Source organism: Lampetra fluviatilis, chromosome 44 (genome assembly GCF_964198595.1).
Source record: "Lampetra fluviatilis chromosome 44, kcLamFluv1.1, whole genome shotgun sequence".
NCBI classification, from domain to species: Eukaryota; Metazoa; Chordata; class Hyperoartia; order Petromyzontiformes; family Petromyzontidae; genus Lampetra; species Lampetra fluviatilis.
Genome location: NC_136318.1, coordinates 6,782,618 through 6,801,014, shown reverse-complemented (window position 1 = coordinate 6,801,014; position 18,397 = coordinate 6,782,618). Strand labels below are relative to the sequence as shown.

Sequence of the window (18,397 nt, the reverse complement as noted above, 5' to 3'; positions counted from 1 at the left end):
CAGGTGATTGCTGTATCACTTGATACAGCAATCGTGCTGTGACGGTTCCACCTGAAGACGGAAGCTTGTGTTGCCTCCGAAACGTCGTGATTTTTATTTTCTTTTTATTTAACTTTTATTAATTACATTTTTTTACCTACGTGACTTTTCCGAAAAAACCTAAGAATACTCACCGCTATAACCACGTGCTTTCGAGCGACTCTGAGCTTGGCTCCGCGCCTCTTGAGTTGCGGCCGTTCGTCCGCAAATTTGCACGCGTTATCAATTGCATTGTTATTATTAATACTTCATCTTCATTTGTGTCTCTCAGTCAGCGGTGGCAATTCCACATTTTTACGGCATGTTTGCTGTATCCCAAAAAGAAGATGTTACTCGTTGATTTTAATGCACGGGTGCCATTAATGTACCAGCTGTAAATTTTGATTTCGTAAAATAATTATATTTACCCAGGAAAGTTTAACACATAGGCTTTCGCGACCAATATTATTCATAATAAACCCAGGAAAGCATCACTTGAGTTCCAATAATCTTATTCACCAGGGTGCCTGCCTGCCTGCATTGGGATGTTTTTCTAAAATTCCATTAAAGATGTTTTTTTGGCTTGTTGTTGTAGGATAATGGAATAGCCATGAAACCCCCCCTCCCCACAAACAAAAGGGATGGCACTAAAAACTAACAATCTCCTGGCCAGTTTAACACGTACGCTTTTGCGACCATTATTATCTATACATGCAATACCTGGCAAGCCCAGGTGGTCACCCATCCAAGTAGGAACTACAAGTAAACTCTCGTTATCTTCCGAGATTGGGGTTTGCAATCCGTAGTGCTATTGCTATACTCTTTGTTTCTTTTGGTAAAGTTACGTGGGTATAAAATAAATTAAATCACGACGTTTCGGGCGCAACACAAGCGTCCGTCATCAGGTGGCCAGTTTAACACGTACGCTTTTGCGACCAATATTTTAATTTACAGTAAAAACCTTGGATTGCGAGTAACTTGGTCTGCGAGTGTTTTGCAAGACGAGCAAATTTTTAAAATAAATATTAATTTGATAAACGAGCGAGGTCTTGCAATACGAGTAGTACGTGTATACACTTTGTCTGCCGAGCGTCACGTGATCACAACTGATATACGAGTGCTTTGGATTACAAACACGTTTCCGGAACGAATTATGCTCGCCATCCAAGGTTTTACTGTATTTAATTTTCTATCTACGTGACTTTACCGAAAGAACCAAAGAGTGTGGATCCCTGCAGTCACGAAAACTTCAAATCTAGATTGAATGCTATTGTTGTGAATGCAAAAAGGAAGCACCCAGGATAAATGTCAAGAGTGAAAGGATTACACTAAAAATTCAAGTTAGCAAGGTTAGAAAACTACTTGCTATTACCCTGATCGCCAACCTGATCGCTAAATTCAACCTCCTATCAAAGAAGAAGCCAGAACCACACATTACAAAGCTAGGTGTCAACAAGATTGTTATTAATCAGAGTAACATCCCAATTTCTGGCAATCTAAAAACGGTACTAGCTAAAGGGCTGAATTTCACAGTTACCCCTAAACATATACCAGTGGAGGATATAATCTCCCAGGTCGATGTAGCCCTCAGCTTTAGTTTGAACTCCATGCCCACCCCCCAGCCCACACCCCGCCCCCACACTCACCCTGGCTCCTCTCCCCCTCTCCCCCGCAGCTATATAATCCCTTGTCACAGCCATCTCTCAAGCATACTTAAGCAATTGTAATAAGGGACTCGATCCTGGTTCTGTCTCCGTCGTCCTTTATTCGGGTTCTTACACTTTTCCCGCACGGCCCTCGCTCAGAGCTCTCCCCTTGGCAGCTCCGTAGCTGCCCTCGCTCCCGTAGCCTCCACACCTCTGCAGCTCTGCTGCAGACCCCTTGTGCAGTTGTCCGGCTGCGCTCACTACAGCTCCATCGCTGCTCTTACTGCAGCTCCACTGCTGCCCGTCGTTCCTCCGTGCTTGGTCACCGCTGGCCGACGGTGCCAAGTCTTACTCCCCCGTGTGTGTGGCGATCTCGCCACTCCTCGACCTCCGCCCTGCGTGGCCTCACTCTAACTCAGTCTCCCACACTCCCCCGTCTCTTCCGGTATCTCTCCCTTAAGACCTCACCCCTCTCTCACACGTGACCTAACTCCTCCCCCCATGACGTCATATCCGCGAAGCCGTTTACGCCCGCATTACACAATTATTCTTTCGCTGTGTTTTTTCCACCTGAAGACGGACGCTTGTGTTGCGCCTGAAACGTCGTGATTAAATGTAGTTGTTTTCATTTTTTATTTATTTATTTTTTACCTACGCGACTTTACCGAAAAACACAAGCTACTTGCTATACTGTCTTCTACGAGGCTCCTCATTTTCACGCAGGTAGACGCGAGCAATGCTTTGCTCGCTGCGCTAGGAAACCAGTCGCCTGAGTTTGATTCCTGGCCGTGGCTGACTTCAGTGGCGAGGGGTGATATCAGAACCAGTGTCCGGCCTTCACCAACCTGCACCGGCAAGCATTTTGTTTGTTTGTTGTTAGCACGGTTGGCTCGGTACGGTGCGAAAGAAGTTCAACACATACGTGCTACGTACAAGCGTGGTGACTGCGGTCGAAAGACCCTCGTTGCCGAGATTGCGTGGGGAAGGTCTTGTATCCATCGGTTGATTGATCACGGCTGGAATGGTCTTTTCTTTTCCTTAGACTCCCATGCGCATGATCTCATTGTGATCCACCATTCCCTCACCGAAGCCACGTGATCACAAGCACGTGCTTGACTAAGCGCGCTGCCTTCTTGGCATTGCATCAGGCCACTTATGCCACACAGCCACCCGCTGTTTTAATGTCACTGCTTGCGTACGACAATGGATCTGGCTCGCCGGCATATAGCACATCTTATAGAGGTGTGGCGATGGAGTAATGGTTATTCGGAGAAGCGCGGCTCATAAGGCGCTCTCGCTACCGTCGGGGCAACCCCGAAGCGCAAGCTCCCCACCCCCTGCCGCTGCGTCGCCTTGTCGGCTGAAGCGTAGCAACAGCGAACAAACAAAAAAATCTCTCAATACGGAGAGGAGCAGCCGGCGTGTACCCCACGTGACTCCGCCTCTGCAGCAGGCTTGGTGACCTGTGACAGAAATGGATTTCCTTGACAAGCGGCGGCTAAGTCGTTGGTCCGAGTGAGGCTCGCCAGCGAAGAAACGCGGCATTGCTGTGTACGGGCGGCCTGATTTATTGCACAAGTGCGACGTGGCACAGTGCGTCTGCTCGAGAAATGTGAAGGCCTGACGAGCTCTCCGTTCCACCACCTTCGTAATCTGGATAATGTATCGGGCCTCATTCTCAATTTGCTTTTACAAATGTACTGCGTATGAGTTGAATGGGGAGGGTTGGTGGGTTTATCTTTAATAGCAGCACACACGTTCTTTGGACGTGACCATCCGTCCCTCCCTCCTTCCGTTATGTCCAGCCAGCCAGCCAGCAAAACTTAAAAAAAAATTCAAGGTGTGCGATTCTTTGAATGGAATGCTTAACGTGAATCAGAGACCGTGTTGGATTTTGGTCCGGGCAAAAGCAACGAGACTAAAATTCGATTTAAAGCTTTGGTGACTGCAGGGATTCATCTTCTTGGTTCTTTCGGTAAAGTTACGTAGAAGGAAAATAATAAAATAATAAAAATAAAACATAATAAAATAATTCTCACGATGTTTCGGCCACAACGCAAGCAGCCGTCTTCAGGTGGAGAACAGGTCTGTCGAGAAGGCAGACTCTGCCTTCTCGACAGACCTGCTTGCGTTGTGGCCGAAAAGTCGTGAGAATTATTTTATTATGTTTTATTATTTTATTATTTTCCTTCTACGTGACTTTACCGAAAGAACCAAGAAAAGCAACGAGACTGTTTGGCTCCTGTTCGCAGTGTCACGTTTTGCCCGCTGTAGCTGGAGAGCCCCGCCTCGTGGTGTTCCACACGCAGTTGCAAATCGGCCGGGTTTACCTCGAGTTGATGGCTTGATTCTGAACGGACACCAAGCGGGCCTTGCGTGTCTATTGCCAGAGTGGAACTCTTTGTCCGTGAAGCGGGTGTTAAGAACCACCCGGTCACCAAAGACTGGGTATCTGTAGCTCATGGGATTCCTCCAGTATAAATACATGTTCCGATTCTGATCAATATTCTGACTGTGCACACAAAGAAAACCCGTCACATAAAATTTGCGTCTGCGCTTAATTCTGGCTTGAATTGAAAGCTCTGAGAATGAAAATGTCAGTTTGACTGTCACCCAATGAACCTCACTCTCACATGCAGAGAGATTAGGAGAAAGTGCTGCCCACTGCTGTGTGCGCGAATCAGAGGTCAGCTGGAAGGGATCTCAGAGGTAGCTCTGTGATGTCCACTTCCATGGGCCATTCTCCAACACGTGTAGGGGTTGCACGGCTCATGATGTGGAAATAGCAGTCGGGATAGAATTGGGGAAGAATCGCACGGCCTTTGAATGATACAACGCGAGACTGCTGCAGCCTCAAATGTCACAGCTTCATTAAGATCACAGCCACGCTTTCTCGGGTCATAGTCGCTTCGTATCGTTATCAAGTTTGACCACTTATTTTCTAATGCTTGCAAAATAATGTCAAGCAATCCTCGTTTTTTAAGCTGAGTCCATTGTGTCCATGAAGTGAAAATCGTATTGTCAAATGCTTTTTTTATTTAGACGGCTGTTTGAACTGCACGGTTAAAATTGCCGTGGCAACTTATTCTCTATGTGCTTCAGATAAAGCGTCTGCCAAAATGTTAAAAGCTTGAGTGATCTTCAGCAGCACATGACAGTAGAAGTGTTTCAGGCTAACAGATGCCGCAAGCACTTGAGACTCTCTCATATCTCGATGTGTCTGATAAAACACATTCCTGCGGAGGGAGCTGGTAGGAACGTTGGGTTGCTCGGTCAATGGCCAGGGTCAACGGCGGCGTGGTGTATTCCGCAAATATGGCCGACTGTGAGGGCGGGCACAAGCCGGCGTGAGTAGGTTAAACGTTGAGTTTTATTAGGGCACCACGGGGTGACCAGCCCCTCCCCACCCAGCCCCACCCCTCCCACCCCCCACCCAGCCCCACTCTCCCCACCCAGCCCCTCCCCACCAAGCCCCTCCCCACCCTCCCCACCCAGCCCCTCCCCACCCTCCCCACCCAGCCCCACCTCACCCTCCCCACCCAGCCCCGCCCCACCCAGCCCCACCCTCCCCACCCAGTTCCTCCCTCCCCACCCAGCCCCTCCCTGCACGACAGACGGACGGACACAATAATCCCCTGTGGGCTGGTGTAACCAGGAGGTTCCTACCAGTATTAATTGACTAGATATCCCCAGCTATATTCAATGTCCAGTTGGTGGTTCACTTCAGACCATCATCCACCCAAAAAGGATTGATAAAATGGGCACTGATATTTTTTGAACGTCATCATGGCCAAGCCTATAAAAAAACTTAGACAGGTCCCCCCATCTTCTTGGTTCTTTCGGTAAAGTCATGTAGAATGGAAATAATAAAATAATCAAAATAAAACATAATAAAATAATTCTCATGACGTTTCGGCCACAACGCAAGCAGCCGTCCTCAGGTGGAGAGAAGGTCTGTCGATAACACAGTTATGGAAAGGGGGGAATTTCTCCCGACCAGAGATGAGTTCCGTTCCAATATCTGAGGGAGATGCTCACTCGAAGAATTCTGATGGAAAGACTCAAAACTGAAAGCGACATTAACGGCAGCCTCTCTATAATTTTTATTTTAAAAAAAACGGGGAAACACGTCCCAAGCCAGCATGTGCCGTTGACTCGTTTAATAAATAGGCCCGACCCTGCTCTTGTGATGAAACTGGCCCTGGTGGAAGTTGAATAGCTTCTGGCTTGGTGTCCTGATTCTAATGTCGACGTATTCCATCAGAATCTTTAGCGTTCTGCGTTTGACCTTTGTGGTGTTGAATGGGTGGCGTTTTTATTGTTATCCATATGACAGTAAAATATATTCTCACAATGGTATTTAAACCTCGTCCGACGTACTTGTTATGAGACTGCTATTTTGAGCGTCATGCATTCACGTACAGCAGAAGAGTGATTGCTTTTCGTCATGAATGCTACTTTACGATAAATTATATTGCAACATTAATATGCTAATTATCATTACCTATGGAGCTTACGTCTGCGATGGGTTGATCTTGGGTTGTTTCCATGTCGGAGAGGTGCGATTGTAGAATAGTATTCGGGGAATAGAATTTTCAAATGATATTATTCACATAACTGCAGGAGATGCACAAAGCGTGTTGTGTACCGTTTTTTTTTCCCGTGCATAGAATGTATACGTATAGCCCAGCCAAATAATTTCAGGTCGGAGCCGTGTGTTGTTTGCCGAGATGTCCCTATGATGAGGATTGAAACACGAACACTCTGTATGGCACATCGAAGACGCAATGCAGCAGCAATAACACAAACAACCGCCGTTTGTTACCAAGTGGCATGTAACGTCAGCGCGGCATCTGTGCCAGGATAGCTGCACATTGAGTTGAGGCCGTCACGTGAAGTCGTGCGAGGCTCGCCGTTGGCAGGAAGTCACGGGACAGATCCAGGTGCCGTGGGATTACTGATGTGAGACGACTGGCAAATGCACTGCCTGCCCCTTCCCACAGCCCAAGGGCTGAAGCATACACAATCTTAATGTTTCCATATCTTTTATTTTTTACTTTCCAAAACTTCTCAATTTGTTTTTGTCATGCCAATATTTCAGCGTCTCTCTAGCTCTGACTAGAGAGTTTTCTGCCGAGAGAATTTTCATCAAACCTGAGACAAAAACCATTGCATGAAACACAACGTGGGCTTCTGTTCCATTTCTCTGAAAAACATTATGCTCGGCAAAAGGAGTTGCATATATACCGTGTGTATGTGTGTATATATATTAAGTGTGCACAAATGAACAGCGTGATTATTTTTGAAATGTCAAATCCCCCAGAGGAAATTGCCTCGGTGCAATCGTGTATTCCCGCTGCCTTTGCGAACCCGATGCGCTGCAATTATTTGTTCAGATTAGTGTCCGATCCACGCTGCAAGGACAGCGTGGAATTTGCCCGCGTTGACGTCGCGTCGCTCTACTCCCGGCTTGTACTTTCAAAAACGGGTACCAACAGTGTGTGGGCGCCATAGTGGCTAGGATATGTTAACTACCTCGCCTGGTATACAGGAGGTTCGATCCCGACCCTGATGCCTCTATATTTGGAGTTTGCGGTGTCTCTCTCCCTGTGGTCGCGTGTATTTTTCTCCGGCTCAGGTTTTTCCCTCCAGATTTAGAATCGACATCACGTGTTTCGAGTGTTTGGCGTCTATCAATGTCCACGCGATAAGCCACTTTGTTGAGCTATCATTTGTGGCCAGGTCGCATCTCAAAAATAGTTTATTTTGCCCAGTGGGCCTTACCTGGTAAAATAAAAAGTTTAATTTGTAAAACTGCTCGTAGCTCCAAATAATGTTTCTTTATTGACGCGTCCATACCCCCTGTATAGTACGGCTATGCATAAACAATTACATGTAGTTATTTAAAAAGTACTGAAATGAAAGTTGGCTCGAACACACTACTTGCAACAACAAAAACATTCATAATTTATCAAATTACGTTGCAGAAACATCAGTATGGATCTTGGATGCTTATTGCTCTGGTATGCAAACAGACGAGGGGATACGTGTTAATGGCATCTGCATATCCCACTGGGTCTATGTGGTATAATTAATATAAATGTAAATTACGTTTAGTATTGATGTTTTAAAACATGTTGACCTTATTGGTTCGTTGTGGGTTATGTTTTTAAAGGCTTAACGTTGCTGCTACAAGGTGGACACATTTTGGCAAAGAGGCATTATAATTCTGAAAGCAGAGGGTATAGGTACACAAAGTGCAGCCACGCTTGTAATTGAGACCAGATTGATTTATTTTCCTTGGTTATTATTATAACATTTTTTTCAAGATTGCTAGGCTTGGCTAGGATGCAAAATTTCGCATTTTTCTGTTGTTGTCTTGATTGGGTGCATGGATGTGAATGTTATTGCATATTTGCATTTAGGTAGAGGCTGCATGAAAAAAAATACATAAAATGGGAGGTGAGGGGAGGAATACTTAATTACACGCACATTTTATTTCGCTTCAGCATACCGAAAGTTCGCCATCGTGGGATATTATGGCATTAAATCTGGGAAATATTTTGAATCGGCTGCTTGAGATGAAAACATAAAAAATTGCACGGATTTACGGTTGCTCCAGTGAAATGGGAGGTTGACTGACGTGACGATGAAATGGCACCCCCTGATAAAAAAAAAACTGCGGCACAAATCCAGGTTTCACCTTTTGTCAGAATAATGTTTGCGTGCTTTTGGCAAAACTTCGTGTGCTCGATGAAGTTCATTTTAGTCCCCATTGCGTTTGCGTGCGTGCTATGTCCAATTCACTTGCCCTTGATGGACGGGAGAGACATTTTGTCATGGTGAGTCCTTTTCGTCGGAGACCAGGGGGAGTTGGCTCTCGTTCCGATGCATTGATTCGTGAATTAAGATTGATTATTCATGATAATGATATGTGTGATGGATCGCGCGATTTAGAAACGATTATTTTTTTTATGAATGAGCCTTCCATTTAATGGTTTCATGAGAGATCTGTATCGTTTGTATGTTGAACTTCTTTCGCACCATATGTAGCCAACTATGCTAATCTGCTGCCACTAGAAGCTGCTACATTCATCACAACTTTTGAAATATACATTCCTGGAAAAAAAATTACGACCCCCATAATCATGACATTCATCACATTCCAAAGGGAGCAAATTGTTACAATAATGAATTTATGTAAATAATAATATTAATTATATTTGTTTAGTACATTTGGAATGATATGTTTCATAGACAGTCTGCCAGTAGGGAGGGGAAGGCAACGCTGCTGTGTGGTTTTAACCGATGAAGTAATTTGCAATTAATTGTTTTCAAACGTCACAAGTTTCGACCGTGAAGCCAGAACACACACGGCCCATCTTTATATTTTTCAAATAGCGTCACAAGATCTTTGTCATCCACTATGAAGCTGAACGGCGAACGTGTTTAAGGTTAATATACCCGCAGTATTAACCAGAGCAGCCACTGGGCATGAGCCGCGCACACACACTCCCGCTCGGTCACGTGACTGCCATAGGCAGGGCAGCAGTAAAGTAGCGTTCAACAACTTGGTGAGCATGAAAATACAGAAAACCTTCACGAAATAATAATGAATAGAAGCAATAGATTAAAAAAATAAGTACGGACAAACAACTGTGGAAAATTATGTTTTATGAAAAGAAAATGTCATTTTGTCCACATTTTAATTTTACCGAGAGAGGCATAATCATTCTTTTATAAATAAATAGGTGTTAATTGTCTCCTTGCTTTCCTCTGTGCTCGAGTCACACTGGCCACAGACATTGAATGATTAGTTGCAGATGTTGTGACACAAATGGCATTATAACTCACCTTGAAGTTTCGTCGCTATTGTTATTAATTCATTTGTATTAATCCAAAGTGGTAAATTTATTACCGCATTGTGGGTAGTCATTGGTGGTTTTCCGCTGGATAGACTTGTCCCAGCCATAGGAATGTATCGTTTTCGCGATCGCTTTCTGTAAATGGAAGCTAAACACTGCCTCTAACTCACTTGGGTGGGAAATCACTTTGGCAGTTTTTATTTAACTTTTTTTACATTTTCTTCGGAGCATTGTTTTTCGGTAATGCAACTGATTATGCATTTTTATTTCTTGTTTTTTTTGTGTAATAAACTGGGGGGTTTTTTTTTACCATTGGAAAGTCTGGTAATGTATTGAGTACTGTAGACACTGAGACACATTGCGTAAAATCGATAGTTCAATTATCAGGGCCTCCCGTGAAAGTAATTGATGTGGGATATTATCAAAGTGAGCCAACTGCTGTGAATTAGACAAGAAAGACTCTCTGACATCCTCTACAACAATTAATGATCACAGTGTCATTAGTCCAATCCCCAAATATTGTAATTACTTGGTCATATTTTGTATTCCTTCGTTTCTTCGTTTCTCAGTCCGCTTGTCCTGGTGAGGGTCGCGACGGCAGCGTGTTGTATTCCTATTATATGAAAACAATTCTCTAGCCTCACTTACAAAAGGGAATCTCACAAGTTGAGTAATCATACTCTTTGGTTCTTTCGGTAAAGTCACGTAGGTATAAATTAAAATAGATCACGACGTTTCGGGCGCAAGACAAGCGTCCTTCAAGGGAAAGCGTGATCTGCTGCTGATGCAGACTGTTTAAAAAGGTTTGAAATGGGTGTAGCCGCAAGGGTCATAAAGTCTGCATCAGCAGCAGACCACGCTTTCCCACCTGATGATGGACGCTTGTGTTGCGCCCGAAACGTCGTGATCTATTTTATTTCATTTTCTACCTACGTGACTTTACCGAAAGAACCAAAGAGTATGGATTCCTGCAGTCACGAAAGCTTCAAATCAAGATTAAGTTTAGTAATTAAGAAATATTTTAATTCTTCATCAGCCATTTCTAATCCACTGCTTGATGAAGGACTCACCACCCCGATGCCACGCATTCTTTCACTCCTGCGCATCAGGCATGAGCTCCACTGATTGCTCCATCTCCGCATTGGGCGGTCCTCTCAGACTCATTGTGCCCTTCGACTACCGTGTACGTTGAACTTCTTTCGCAGCGTACGTAGCCGACCGTGCTAATCGGAGGTGCAGGGGAAGGACAACAAACTAAACACAAAAATCATTTCTAATGAAATTAGCTTTCAATCTAGATGTAAAAGTGCATGGATCAAGTGGCTTCGTAATATCGGAAGGAAGAGCATTCCAGATGGCCGCAGAAGCACATCTTTGTTCGATGGCCATCCAAATCTCATTAATCAGCCATTTCTGCTCCTCGCAATGCGTCCTTACCAATTTATTTTATCTCGCCAGGAAAGGCCCACTGAGCTGTGTAGCTCTTTTTCAAAAGTGACCTGACCACAAATGATAGCTCAACGAAGTGGCTTATCGTGTGGAAATTTATAGCAGCCAATTACTCGTAATGCACGTTGTTGATTCTAAGTGTGAAGGGGAAAAAACCGGAGGACCCAGAGAAAATCCACACGATCACGGGAAGAGAGACACGCAAACTTCAAATATACAGCAGCAGGCGTCAGGGTCGGGATCGATCCCACGACCTCCTGTACACCAGTCGAGGTAGTTATCATCTCCTAGCCACCGTGATGATGATGAAAGAGAGAGACACGCAAACTCCAAATATACAGCAGCAGGCGTCAGGGTCGGGATCGAACCCACGACCTCCTGTACACCAGTCGAGGTAGTTAACATATCCTAGCCACCGTGATGATGATGAAAGAGAGAGACACGCAAACTTCAAATATACAGCAGCAGGCGTCAGGGTCGGGATTGAACCCACGACCTCCTGTACACCAGGCGAGAGAGTTAACATCTCCATCGTGGCGACCTTTTACTTTCCTCAACAGTCAGTGTGACGTCTCTGGCTTGCACGTGTTCTCTGATCCATGTGTTGTTCCCTTCGCTCTCTCGGTTTAATTTAAACTATATGCATCGCTCCGTAATTGTTTTGTGCACAGGCCGCAACTTATGTCGTGTACTTTATTGGCAGTGTCCACGCAAGGTTATGCACTCAATGCAATGTTAGTCTCTTTCAGGAACACTGCTACGTTGCTTTGCTTTCATCAATTTAATTTCGGCAACAAAAAACAAAACCTCTCTCGTCATGTCCTTATTCACCCATTCATTTCATTGTTATGATGAAAAAAATATGTGCCAGCAGTGATGGCGTGCTGACATACGCATAGTCATGCAGTGGTGCCCAGCTGCCCTCCCCCCACACAATTATTGTGTTCATAAAACTTGTTGTGCATTCATCTTTTTATATATTAAAGGGAAATTTGTGATTATGTGTGTCTGTTCGAAATGTTTAGCATACTTCCCGACATGCAACAAACTTGAAATTTGGCAAGTGGGTAGCTTCCAGACTGTACACAATGCAAACAGTATAAAAATAGACTTTTGTATTTGGGGGAGGGGGAGGCGCAATAATGGATATATATTGCACGGCAAGTGAGCGGTGACGTCACATCTGTGATGTCACCCGCACGCGGCAGCGTCACGCAGTGTGCCTGCTGACGTCACGTATCCCCCCCCCCCACCCTCCACGTAGGTCGTGTATTAATCCAAGACAAGAATGCAAGTCCCGGGCGAAGCCGGGTAGTCAGGCTAGTTTTGTATACTTTGTAGTCGGCTTGACTTCAACTTTGCAGCCTCTTTGTTAAAAGCAATTCATTTCCTGTAATTCGTTCTCATTGGTTGTTGTGATGGTCATGTCGTCGGCAATTTAGAGATGCCTAACACCTTGCCTGTAGCTATACATTATTTTTTATCTTTTATACAACTTACGTAAAATAAAGTTGTTATGCGTAGCTATGAATAGCCTACATTTCTTAGCGCGTCCAACCTGTGTACTTTAATTGTATCTTTTTTTTTTAGTTAAGATGATACATGATCAATCTTGATTTGAAGCTTTCGTGACTGCAGAAATCCATACTCTTTGGTTCTTTCGGTAAAGTCACGTGGGTAGAAATAAAATCAAATAAAACAAATCACATCAAATCAATTATTTTTTTATTTTTTTATTTCTACCTACGTGACTTTACCAAAAGAACCAAAGAGTATGATAAATTATATCCGGTGAAAAAATTTGGTTAAGTTTATAGCAGGTGCTTTTGGTTAATTTAGCACGTGACTGCAAACAGAAAAAAAACAAAATTCTGCATCAAAGTCTGAGTTGAGGTGATTCTGAGGGGTAGATTGTTTAAAACAAAAACAAAAAATTTTACCAGGTAAGACCCACTGAGCCATATAGCTCTTTTTTTCAGAAGCGACCTGGCCACAAATGATAGCTCAACGAAGTGGCTTGTCGCGTGTAAATTCATCGCAGACAAATACTCTAAACGAGTGATGTTGATTAAAAATGTGGAGGGAAAAACCGGAAGTTCCACGCGACCATAGGGAGAACATGCAAACTCCAAATATACAGCAGGCGGTTAACATCTCGAAGCTCCGGAAGTGCATTTGTAAAGATTTGTCATTTTGATTGAGAATCAATTCCAAGCAATTCGATGCTGATCCTAGGTGAGTTTAATCCGAATTAAAAGCAATTTTGGTCGATACTACGACGAATGAGTAGGCTAAATTTCGATTTAAAGCTTTCGTGACTGCAGGGATTCATCTTATTGGTTCTTTCTGTAAAGTCACGTAGAAGGGAAATAATAAAATAATAAAAATAAAACATAAAATATAATTTTCACGACGTTTCGGCCACAACGCAAGCAGCCGTCCTCAGGTGTAGACAGCGTCAAGCTTGGTGGTGCCCATTCAGACGCTGTCTTTCCGACAGACCTGTTCTTCACCTGAGGACGGCTGCTTGCGTTGTGGCCGAAACGTCGTGAGAATTATTTAATTATGTTTTATTTTTATTATTTCATTATTTCCCTTCTACGTGACTTTACCGAAAGAACCAAGAAGAATGCGTAGGCTATCAAATCAAAACACACACGGCTCTGAAATGGTGCAAAGAACGAGGTGTTTGCTAATTGTGGTCGCTCAAAATTAATTGTGACCAAATCCTGCAAACGCTTCACAATATGTTAATGACGGTTTCTCAATTACATCGTTGAAAGCCAGGATGACTCGGAGGATCATCATCATCATCACTACAGAGCCGTGTGAAGTGCAATCTCACTTGTGATTTGTAGTGCTTGCGGTAAAATATTTATTTTTATTAATTAAAATATGCTACCCCAGCAGATCCCTGGAGATGGAAGGGGGTGGGGAGTGGAGTGAATTAACCATTCATTCATGGAATCACCACTTTGCAATTATGAGACCATGGACACGCAGTCGTAATCAGAAGCAGAATCTTTATTTAGACTGGATGGAATCCGATGAGCTATGAAGCTCTTTTCACAGATGTCGTAAACCACGACAGCACGCAAGTTTTGCTGGACTCTCCGACACTGCAGGGGCTCTGTCTTATACTGGACATCTCTGAAAAAGAGCTTTATAGCTTGTCAGATTATCTCCAGTATAAATATATTTCTGATGATGATTTTTCGGCAGAGATGACCTCTCCTGGCACCACCGAGCGCTGCGCACGCATCATCTTCATCAGTCTATGTTGTTCTCCTCCTCTGAGCACTCACTTTCCTCGGACCGAGCTCTGAATGACCAAGTCTGTATTTCTTTCAACGAGTTAAAACACACACACACACACATTGCTTTCAGTGAGCAGAACGTATACGTAAATTAGTTAATCCTGCAAAATTGTAATAGCTGAAACATTGTATGATGTATGAGAACACTTTTGCCAGTGGGAAAAAAAAGTTGCAATGACTCAATTTTAAATAAACTTGCAGCGGCGGTGATTAATTATGAAAACATTTTCTTTTTTTATTGTTGATGAGCATACCCCCCCCTCCTGTTACACTCGTTTCTCTCCTCCTGCCTTTCCACCAAACTGGAGGAGCATGGGAATGAACCAAAAAAATATTAACTCAACAAATTTTTTTTTAACCAGGTATGGCCCACTGAACTATACAGCTCTTTTTCCGGAGCGACCTGGCCATCACAAATGATAGCCCAACGAAGTAGCTTAGCATCATGCGGACATTATATCGAAGCCAAATACTCTAAACACGTGATGTCGATTCTAAATGTGGAGGAAAAAAACTGAGGACCCGGAGAAAAATACACGCGACCACAGGGAGAACACGCAAACTCCAAATATACAGGCGTCAGGATTGGGATGGAACTCACGACCTCCTGTATGCCAGGCGATATAGTTAACATCTTACCACCATGGGAATTATTTTAAAGCTGGGGCATCAAGTAGCCTTGGGTGCCCACGTAGAGTATCCAAGGTGGTCCAGGAAGAAAATTAATTGAAGGGACATTGCAAATATCCTCCGATTAGCACGGTTGGCTATGTATGGCGTGAAAGAAGTTCAATATACATACAAATGTATGTCCGTCATTGTCTCAGAGTTTGTGGGCAACTACCTTTAACAGCTTACACTACCTTCCGGTCTGCAGTGTTTATGGGAAGTTGGGTTGAGGAGGATGCGTGTGGTGGCGGTGGCGGTGTTCGTGGCGGTGTTCGTGGCGATGGTTGTGGTAAAGGTCATCTCGGCGCGCTTTCCGCAGGATCCTCCTGCGTCGTCCCAGCGCCTCTCTCGGTGACCCACAAGCACACGTGTGTGCGCGCGCGTCCTCTGCCCCTGTCGCCGCAGGGGACGTGATCGTCTCGGTGAACAGCACGTGTGTGCTGGGCTACACACACGCGGAGGTGGTGAAGATCTTCCAGGCCATCCCCATCGGCCAGCAGGTGGGCCTCCAGCTGTGCCGCGGCTACCCGCTGCCCTTCGACCCCGACGACCCCTCGACGACCCTCGTCACGTCGGTGGCCATCTGTGACAAGGAGCCCGTCGTGCTGGAGGGGGGGAAGGGCACCGGCGGCGTCGTCTGCGGCGGCGGCGGTGGCCTCGGCCTCACCGACGGCGCCAACAACGGCAACCACCACGCGTCGCAGACGTCCACGTCGGGAGTGAGCTCGCAGGACAGCACGCGCGACAACTGCTCGCTCACGCTGGGGCCGCTGGACGGGATGCTGGGCCAGGCGGCGGCCTCCCTGGGGGCGGTTCCCGGTGCCCAGGGGCAACTCCAAGGGCCGCTGCTGCACTCGGACAATGTGTCGCTGGCGTCCTCCATCGCCACGCAGCCGGAGCTCATGACCGTGCACATAGTGAAGGTACGGGGGCGGCGGAGTGAATGGGAATCGTCGGAATTGCTTTGATTTTAACTGCTCGAGAAATCCGAACGTTACAACAACAACAGCGCAATGCGACAAGTACGATAGGTGGGCACAAGTGGAGGAAATGTAAGCAAATCACTAAAAATAATAATTATAAGCTAAAGCCCACTGAGCTATTAAGTTGTTTTTTTCAGAAGCGACCTGGCTTATAATGTAGACATTTACAGCAGCCAAATGATCTCAATCATCTAAACGCGTGTTTCTAAATGAGGAATGAAAAACTGAAGGAGCCAGAGGGAAAAATCCACACGACCACAGGGAGAGAGACACGCAAACTCCAAATGTACAGGCGTCGGGGTCACCATCGAACCCACGGCCTACATACCAGGCGAGGGCGTTAACACCCCGCCACAGTAGCATGATGCGTCTGTGTGTGGCGGTTAAGATGCCTGGTGTGCGTACGCGTGGACGCTGCCTGCCCGTGATCGCGTGAAGGTTCGAGCACGGGGCTTGCAATCCAGGGGTCCGCCGGTTTGGTCCGATCTCCCGGCATTGCCGGTTTAAATGGCGGTGCGACTTTCTCATGTGCCCTCCGCCTCTGTCCATCCAGTGGGATTACGCCGCAATCGATAGGCAGATTGCGTGCGGCGGGGTAAAGTGTGGGTACTCCTACCTCTTCCAGGGTGTCTGGCTAGTATGGAAGAGTAGGCAACGTGTCATGCAGAGGTGCTCCCTAGGGCGCCTGCGAGTATCGACCCTTCCGCCAGCGGTGCGGCGTGAGTAAGCGATTGCAGGGCCGCACCTTTATCTGTATTCATGCACATGAAACGATACAACATTCAAGCAATGAATTATATCCTTTTGACATTCCACTGCTGGATGAAGGCCTCCCCATGCCATGTCAGTCACGGGGTTTGTTTGACCACACATCAATGCGATGGTCTTCATCAATACACCATCGAAACACCACAGGTCGTCACAAAAAGGAGGCAGTATGAAAAAGTAAGTAAATAAATAGTTGACTTTACTTCCAGTATGGAATTTTGCGTAGGATATAGTTTCAAAGCACTTGCGTTATTGTAATCACCAAGCAAATATATATATATGCATTTCATTCCCATTAAGCACCACAGAGGAAGGAATACTTTTTCAATATAAGACAGGTTAAACATCTCTAAAATCTAAATATGTTAACAGAGTGATGGTTTGTCTAGTAGCTGCGACATTTAAACGTATCCTGGACTGGTCAAACACGACGGTTTGTAACGCCCTGCTCAGTTCCACATTCCTGCTATTCGCGTTTATTTCGCTCTTATTACGTGGTACAATAAGAATATATATAAAGGGAAAATAACATTGAAACAATAATGGGCTAGGTAGGTATACAGCAGTGCAATCTAAATTACTCTGACCGCCTATAAACCAAGACAGGGAAGGCAATAAGCGGGGAGCTAAAGGCAGGCATGTCCTCATTGTGTGGCCATTTTGAACCCTAAATTATGAATGCTATTATTGCTATTGAGCTGCCAAGAACACAGCAGACAGCAACAGTGGAGGGCCTTGATCTCGTGTTATTGCTGGTCACAGAGGAACAATCGATAACTATTTCACATGGCGGCGGGGGGGGGTGCTAATTCTAAATAAATGAGATTAGCGCACACGCTGCTGCTGTACTGAAGAGAGATGAGTGTACAGCTCGGGTTCTAAACCGCGTTATTAAAGGAAATTTATGTGCTCTGAAAACCAGGATTGGACACCACCTGCTTTGCGGTAATCTACCCGTCACCTGAATCATGCCGGGTTGGCAGATGTGCTCTGTAATGATAAAGCCAGCTTAATGGCTCAACTTTACAAGTCTCGCTGTCGGTCTTTGTCCTTTTGAACAAACAGGTGTGCTATTCTCAAACAACCTCTCTGGCACCGACATATGTGATCTGTTTCCAAATGTCACGGATTAATTCTTGAGTAAAACCGTGGGGGTTGTTTCTTTTTACTCTTTTCTAAGGATGAAAGCATTAAACCTAGATTTGAAGCTTTCGTGACTGCAAGGAATCATATTCTTAGGTTTTTTCGGTAAAGTCACGTAGGTAAAACATCAAAATTAATGAAAATAAAATAAAATAAAAAACAAAAATCACGACGTTTCGGAGGCAACACAAGTCTCCGTCATCAGGTGGGACCGTCACAGCCGAATTAGCTCACTTGATGCAGCTAATTCGGCTGTGACGGTCCCACCTCATGACGGAGACTTGTGTTGCCTCCGAAACGTCGTGATTTTTGTTTTTTATTTTATTTTTATTTTATTTTCATTAATTTTGATGTTTTACCTACGTGACTTTACCGAAAAAACCTAAGAATAGCATTAAACCGTGAGCTCTGTCCGTCAGTCGGTGGTGGGAGGAGGAAGAACAATTCTCATAGAATCGATCCACGATGAGCTCAGCTTAATTGCAAAGTTGTTTCGCTATTGGGGACTCTTCCTGCATCAATGCGCTCCTTCCTGAGCG

The 18,397-nt window shown here is 45.0% G+C and overlaps 1 protein-coding gene across 2 annotated transcripts in view; it reads left to right on the top strand.

Annotated features, from left to right (window-relative positions):
• LOC144947350 (membrane-associated guanylate kinase, WW and PDZ domain-containing protein 1-like) overlaps positions 1–18,397 on the top strand; it is a 320,338-nt gene that overhangs the window by 251,979 nt on the left and 49,962 nt on the right. For both annotated transcript variants that reach the window (XM_078876623.1, XM_078876624.1), the window contains exon 11: positions 15,370–15,887. In XM_078876623.1, coding sequence (XP_078732749.1) covers positions 15,370–15,887 — 518 coding nt within the window. The remainder of the gene's footprint in view (positions 1–15,369; positions 15,888–18,397) is intronic.